Source organism: Littorina saxatilis, linkage group LG15 (genome assembly GCF_037325665.1).
Source record: "Littorina saxatilis isolate snail1 linkage group LG15, US_GU_Lsax_2.0, whole genome shotgun sequence".
NCBI classification, from domain to species: domain Eukaryota; kingdom Metazoa; phylum Mollusca; class Gastropoda; order Littorinimorpha; family Littorinidae; genus Littorina; species Littorina saxatilis.
In genome coordinates this window covers 49249622-49257556 of record NC_090259.1, presented here as the reverse complement: position 1 = coordinate 49257556, position 7935 = coordinate 49249622, and the positions used below count along the sequence as shown (strand labels likewise).

Sequence of the window (7935 nt, the reverse complement as noted above, 5' to 3'; positions counted from 1 at the left end):
AATCAAAAATCAAGAAACATGTTTTGTCAACTTGCTTGTCCCACTGTCTGTCTTTTTGTCAACTTGCTTGTCCCACTGTCTGTCTTGTTGTCCACTTGCTTGTCCCACTGTCTGTCTTGTTGTCCACTTGCTTGTCCCACTGTCTGTCTTGTTGTCCACTTGCTTGTCCCACTGTCTGTCTCTTTGTCCACTTGCTTGTCCCACTGTCTGTCTTGTTGTCCACTTGCTTGTCCCACTGTCTGTCTTGTTGTCCACTTGCTTGTCCCACTGTCTGTCTCTTTGTCCACTTGCTTGTCCCACTGTCTGTCTCTTTGTCCACTTGCTTGTCCCACTGTCTGTCTTTCTGTCCACTTGCTTGTCCCACTGTCTGTCTCTTTGTCCACTTGCTTGTCCCACTGTCTGTCTCTTTGTCCACTTGCTTGTCCCACTGTCTGTCTTGTTGTCCACTTGCTTGTCCCACTGTCTGTCTCTTTGTCCACTTGCTTGTCCCACTGTCTGTCTTGTTGTCCACTTGCTTGTCCCACTGTCTGTCTTGTTGTCAACTTGCTTGTCCCACTGTCTGTCTTGTTGTCCACTTGCTTGTCCCACTGTCTGTCTTGTTGTCCACTTGCTTGTCCCACTGTCTGTCTTTTTGTCCACTTGCTTGTCCCACTGTCTGTCTTTTGGTCAACTTGCTTGTCCCACTGTCTGTCTTGTTGTCCACTTGCTTGTCCCACTGTCTGTCTTGTTGTCCACTTGCTTGTCCCACTGTCTGTCTTTTTGTCCACTTGCTTGTCCCACTGTCTGTCTTGTTGTCCACTTGCTTGTCCCACTGTCTGTCTTGTTGTCCACTTGCTTGTCCCACTGTCTGTCTTTTGGTCAACTTGCTTGTCCCACTGTCTGTCTTGTTGTCCACTTGCTTGTCCCACTGTCTGTCTTTTTGTCCACTTGCTTGTTCCACTGTCTGTCTTTTTGTCCACTTGCTTGTCCCACTGTCTGTCTTGTTGTCCACTTGCTTGTCCCACTGTCTGTCTTTTTGTCAACTTGCTTGTCCCACTGTCTGTCTTGTTGTCCACTTGCTTGTCCCACTGTCTGTCTTTTTGTCCACTTGCTTGTCCCACTGTCTGTCTTGTTGTCCACTTGCTTGTCCCACTGTCTGTCTTTTTGTCCACTTGCTTGTCCCACTGTCTGTCTTGTTGTCCACTTGCTTGTCCCACTGTCTGTCTTGTTGTCCACTTGCTTGTCCCACTGTCTGTCTTGTTGTCAACTTGCTTGTCCCACTGTCTGTCTTTTTGTCAACTTGCTTGTCCCACTGTCTGTCTTTTTGTCCACTTGCTTGTCCCACTGTCTGTCTTGTTGTCAACTTGCTTGTCCCACTGTCTGTCTTGTTGTCAACTTGCTTGTCCCACTGTCTGTCTTTTTGTCCACTTGCTTGTCCCACTGTCTGTCTTGTTGTCAACTTGCTTGTCCCACTGTCTGTCTTTTTGTCCACTTGCTTGTCCCACTGTCTGTCTTTTTGTCAACTTGCTTGTCCCACTGTCTGTCTTGTTGTCCACTTGCTTGTCCCACTGTCTGTCTTGTTGTCCACTTGCTTGTCCCACTGTCTGTCTTGTTGTCCACTTGCTTGTCCCACTGTCTGTCTTTTTGTCAACTTGCTTGTCCCACTGTCTGTCTTGTTGTCCACTTGCTTGTCCCACTGTCTGTCTTGTTGTCCACTTGCTTGTCCCACGGTCTGTCTTTCTGTCCACTTGCTTGTCCCACTGTCTGTCTTGTTGTCCACTTGCTTGTCCCACTGTCTGTCTCTTTGTCCACTTGCTTGTCCCACTGTCTGTCTTGTTGTCCACTTGCTTGTCCCACTGTCTGTCTTTCTGTCCACTTGCTTGTCCCACTGTCTGTCTTTCTGTCCACTTGCTTGTCCCACTGTCTGTCTTTCTGTCCACTTGCTTGTCCCACTGTCTGTCTTGTTGTCCACTTGCTTGTCCCACTGTCTGTCTTTCTGTCAACTTGCTTGTCCCACTGTCTGTCTTTTTGTCCACTTGCTTGTCCCACTGTCTGTCTTTTTGTCAACTTGCTTGTCCCACTGTCTGTCTTTTTGTCAACTTGCTTGTCCCACTGTCTGTCTTGTTGTCCACTTGCTTGTCCCACTGTCTGTCTTTTGGTCAACTTGCTTGTCCCACTGTCTGTCTTGTTGTCCACTTGCTTGTCCCACTGTCTGTCTTTTTGTCCACTTGCTTGTCCCACTGTCTGTCTTGTTGTCCACTTGCTTGTCCCACTGTCTGTCTTGTTGTCCACTTGCTTGTCCCACTGTCTGTCTTTTTGTCCACTTGCTTGTCCCACTGTCTGTCTTGTTGTCCACTTGCTTGTCCCACTGTCTGTCTTGTTGTCAACTTGCTTGTCCCACTGTCTGTCTTGTTGTCAACTTGCTTGTCCCACTGTCTGTCTTGTTGTCCACTTGCTTGTCCCACTGTCTGTCTTGTTGTCAACTTGCTTGTCCCACTGTCTGTCTTTTTGTCAACTTGTTTGTCCCACTGTCTGTCTTTTGGTCAACTTGCTTGTCCCACTGTCTGTCTTGTTGTCCACTTGCTTGTCCCACTGTCTGTCTTGTTGTCCACTTGCTTGTCCCACTGTCTGTCTTGTTGTCAACTTGCTTGTCCCACTGTCTGTCTTGTTGTCCACTTGCTTGTCCCACTGTCTGTCTTGTTGTCCACTTGCTTGTCCCACTGTCTGTCTTGTTGTCCACTTGCTTGTCCCACTGTCTGTCTTGTTGTCCACTTGCTTGTCCCACTGTCTGTCTTGTTGTCCACTTGCTTGTCCCACTGTCTGTCTCTTTGTCCACTTGCTTGTCCCACTGTCTGTCTTGTTGTCCACTTGCTTGTCCCACTGTCTGTCTTGTTGTCCACTTGCTTGTCCCACTGTCTGTCTTGTTGTCAACTTGCTTGTCCCACTGTCTGTCTTTCTGTCCACTTGCTTGTCCCACTGTCTGTCTTTTTGGCCAGGTGTTCTATTCTGTGTGTCTATTCCCCTGACTTGCTGAGTACCTCTCTATACAAATTAATAATACACAGAAAGATGTGTAGTGAATAACATGTACAAAGGTAAAAACTGACATGAACCCATCCACAATACAGAGCGCTCAGCAATTGATCAACTAGTCGCCTTGGAGACGACGGGCGCAGTGGCCTATTGGTAAGACATCAACCTCCTAATCGGAAGGGCATGAGTTCAAATCCCGGCTGCGGCCGCCTGATGGGTTAAGGGTGGAGATTTTTCCGATCACCTAGGTCAACTTATGTGCTGACCTGCTAGTGGCTTATCCCCCTTCGTGTGAACACGCAAGCACAAGATCAAGTGCCCACACAAAAGATCCTGTAATCCATGTCAGAGTTCGGTGGGTTATAGAAACAAGAGAATACCCTGCATGCTTCCTCCGAAAGCGGCGTATGGCTGCCTAATTGGCGGGGTAAAACCGGTCATACATGTAAAAGTCGTGGGCGATTCAGCCCATGAACAAAACAAACCTTGGAGACGAGGGTGAGCGATGCCTTGCGCTTGAGGCCCTGACCTATGACCCCCGCGTGGAAGACGCTGGCGTGTGTGCGGGGGAGGGGGATGGAGAGGCCCAGACGGCGGTTCTCTCTCAGCAGGCTCCCCCCCTTCCCCCCCTCCCCTCCGCTCACTGGCTGTGAAGGCATCGTCCGGCCGCCCAACAACGCTGCGTTCCCCTAGAAACCAATCACACGTGTCTTTTGTGTTACATCGCACAGTACATTCTTGTTCTTTGTGTTTTTCAGAGGTTAGTGAAATCTGAAGTGTCGAGATAAAATGATAAGTGGCAAGAGTACTTTCCCAAAAAGTTGAGTGTATTTTTCAAAAAGTTGGTGTACTTTGCAAGCAAAGCCATATGGGCTAGGGAAAATGTACGTGTGGGTGCAAACGTGTTTGTGTAAGAATAGCATGTCTTGTGAACACCTTCAGAATTTAACTCCTTCCAATACAACAGGGATAAAACAATTTTATTTACCTGTCAGTTTATAGCATTATAACCAGTGTCTTCCAAACAGATTGATAATGAAAAGATGAAGTTCGTGAAATAACATCTGCGGTTGACAGTGGCAAGTTCATTTTTACAATCATCTCAGAAAACATTGCTTCAGCACGGACTACTGCCTTTTCTTCTGGCAGGATTTGCTTTGCGGGAATGAACTTCATAATTCCTTGGCAGCTTTCAGCGGATTTCTTTGCAGCAACCTTGTCCAGGTGAGTTTTGGAAATGCCGCAGTGTCGTTCGATGTCATATTTCCCAGCATGGGCAACGGAGAAATCTGATTTACAATACTTGCAGTGTGCATGACTTTTTCCCATAGTAGACTCCACAATTCCTGGCTCTTTCTTATATTTCTCCAAGAAAATCTGCTGCTTCTGCTGTTTAGACTTGGTACAGTCATCCGAAACTGACACATTTTACCACTTCATTTTGCCACGATTGTCCAGACGATCGCACGTGCCAACAACTGAACAAGGTTTCCACAGCTGAAGACTCGCTGTCATGGTTATCTCCCTTCGACCGAAACCGGTATCAGTTGTACCATCCCGTAATCAGCACACCAACACCGGAAAACGTATTCTAGACTTTTTCTTATGCGTATTTTGTGCGTGTGTCGCGTATTTGCGTACCGATAATAATTTGGCGTACAAAATACGCCCAAATCGTACTGGTAAACAGGTCTGGATAACGAAGCTGACGGCATGAGAAAGTACATATCTGCTGACAACCAAAAGCATGATGAAACAAACAGCTGGCGACAGACATTGACACAATATGAAATAGCAGAAATTGAAGCAAGGCAGGCAGCAAATGACACAACTGGAAAACAACAAAATATAAAACAAAGGAGAAAACATCAAGCAAATTCACCAACAAATCAATCACTTAATTGCAGACAGATCACCCGCCCATCAACACCACCCCTAATACACCCATCAACACCACCCCTAATACACCCATCAACACCACCCCTAATACACCCATCAACACCACCCCTAATACACCCATCAACACCACCCCTAATACACCCATCAACACCACCCCTAATACACCCATCAACACCCCTAACACACCCATCAACACCACCCCTAATACACCCATCAACACCCCTAACACACCCATCAACACCACCCCTAATACACCCATCAACACCACCCCTAATACACCCATCAACACCACCCCTAATACACCCATCAACACCACCCCTAATACACCCATCAACACCACCCCTAATACACCCATCAACACCACCCCTAATACACCCATCAACACCACCCCTAATACACCCATCAACACCACCCCTAATACACCCATCAACACCACCCCTAATATACCCATCAACACCACCCCTAATACACCCATCAACACCCCTAACACACCCATCAACACCACCCCTAATACACCCATCAACACCACCCCTAATACACCCATCAACACCACCCCTAATACACCCATCAACACCACCCCTAATACACCCATCAACACCACCCCTAATACACCCATCAACACCACCCCTAATACACCCATCAACACCACCCCTAATACACCCATCAACACCACCCCTAATACACCCATCAACACCACCCCTAATACACCCAACAACACCACCCCTAATACACCCATCAACACCACCCCTAATACACCCAACAACACCACCCCTAATACACCCATCTCCTCAATGCACATACAGACATGCACACACACACACACACAAGCAAACTCACCAATAAATCAATCACTTAATTGCTGTATGTACTAAAAAAAATAAGGAGATCACCCACCCAACCAACCACCACCAACACACACACACACACACACACACACACACACACATGCACACACACACACACACACACACACACACACACACACACACACACACACATTCACACACACACACACACACACAGACCTGACTAACGGTATCCCCCAGCAGATGATGCAGCACCAGACTCTGGGCGAAGGGATGACGACACAGCTGTCGAACACACGACTCACACAGCCGCACCCCGGTCTTGCCCGCCGCACCTGTAGCACAGAGAATCAAACATCAAGGTACACACGACTCACACAGCCGCACCCCGGTCTTGTCCGCCGCACCTGTAGCACAGAGAATCAAACATCAAGGTACACACGACTCACACAGCCGCACCCCGGTCTTGTCCGCCGCACCTGTAGCACAGAGAATCAAACAACAAGGTACACACGACTCACACAGCCGCACCCCGGTCTTGTCCGCCGCACCTGTAGCACAGAGAATCAAACAACAAGGTACACACGACTCACACAGCCGCACCCCGGTCTTGTCCGCCGCACCTGTAGCACAGAGAATCAAACAACAAGGTACACACGACTCACACAGCCGCACCCCGGTCTTGTCCGCCGCACCTGTAGCACAGAGAATCAAACAACAAGGTACACACGACTCACACAGCCGCACCCCGGTCTTGCCCGCCGCAAGCAATCAAGTTTTTTTTTAATACTTAATACAAATTTCAAAGGCGGTTTGTGAGTAAAGCCATTGTGAAAGGCCCGCTCCTCCTGGTGAAAACAGTCGGTCTCAGGTCTGGTCAGGCTTGGACATGGGATCTTCTTCTTCTTCTGCGTTCGTGGGCTGAAACTCCCACGTACACTCGTGTTTTTTGCACGAGTGGAATTTTACGTGTACGACCGTTTTTTACCCCGCCATTTAGGCAGCCATACGCCGTTTTCGGAGGAAGCATGCTGGGTATTTTCGTGTTTCTATAACCCACCGAACTCTGACATGGATTACAGGATCTTTTTCGTGCGCACTTGGTCTTGAGCTTGCGTGTACACACTGGGGTGTTCGGACACCGAGGAGAGTCTGCACACAAAGTTGACTCTGAGAAAGTAATCTCTCGCCGAACGTGGGGACGAACTCACGCTGACAGCGGCCAACTGGATACAAATCCAGCGCGCTACCGACTGAGCTACATCCCCGCCCCAGGAAATGGGATGAGAACCCCCCTCCACTTGGTCACATCCCTAACATCAACAGCATGTGTGCACTCTGTGCAGAGCGGTATATTTTTTTTAAGGACTAGTTTTGTAAAAAGCCAATGGCGTCAATGGCGTCTTTTGGGGAAATGAATTCATCAAAAAGTTGGAACTGACCACAGCAAGCAGTTAAGGTGTTGATTTGTGGTATGTGACCAGGTGGAGGCATGGTCTTACCCCATGGAAGATAGACAGAGACATGGAAGACTCTATCATCTCACATGAGTAATTTCATTGAAAACTCTTGGTACGAATCACACTCATATCAACCCACAATTCATAATAATCATCAATTTCAAAAAATGACCGAAAGATTTGACACAGCTAGCAAAAGTGTTTTTACAGGAAGGACTGCGCCTGTTAGTTGAAGCTGCTTTATATAATCTGAGACACAAAGTTTGACTTTAAGATAAAGCCGTGTGAGACACAAACTCTTCCACCTACCGGAGTTGTCTCCCTGCTCCACTCTCCGCCACAGGACGCGGAAGAAGAGCGACACGAGTACGGCAGAGAGGCGGGTCATGACGGAGGTGTGGACGGAGGGGGGGATTCCAACAGTGCCCAGCACACGCAGACCCCCGATGCCCACCTCCACGTCCGGGTGTTGAAGGACGTCGCACAGCTTGTGAAGGTCGTCCTGCACGGCCATGGTAAGGAAACTGAAAAAAAAAATTTAAAGGTAAAAGAAAATCATGTCGCGTAAGGCGAAAATACAACAATACGGAGATTTAAGAAACGAAACGTTGGGACGTTTCGTTTTGAAGTTGTGGTAAACGTCATTATTTCGGGGGTCTCTCGCTGGAAAGGTGAAGGTCAACTGAAACGGAACGTGGAACGTCAAAACGCAGTCACGTTTTCCACCCCCAAAAAACGAACAATATTTCGTCAACTTT

At 48.1% G+C, this 7935-nt stretch overlaps 1 protein-coding gene across 1 annotated transcript in view; it reads right to left on the bottom strand.

Annotated features, from left to right (window-relative positions):
- Nucleotides 1-7935, bottom strand: part of LOC138949538 (integrator complex subunit 5-like) — an 89007-nt gene that overhangs the window by 7749 nt on the left and 73323 nt on the right. Inside the window, exons 14-16 of the mRNA XM_070321389.1 lie at nucleotides 7487-7701; nucleotides 5937-6052; nucleotides 3498-3701 (exon numbers count right to left, since the gene is read on the bottom strand). Coding sequence (XP_070177490.1) covers nucleotides 3498-3701; nucleotides 5937-6052; nucleotides 7487-7701 — 535 coding nt within the window. The remainder of the gene's footprint in view (nucleotides 1-3497; nucleotides 3702-5936; nucleotides 6053-7486; nucleotides 7702-7935) is intronic.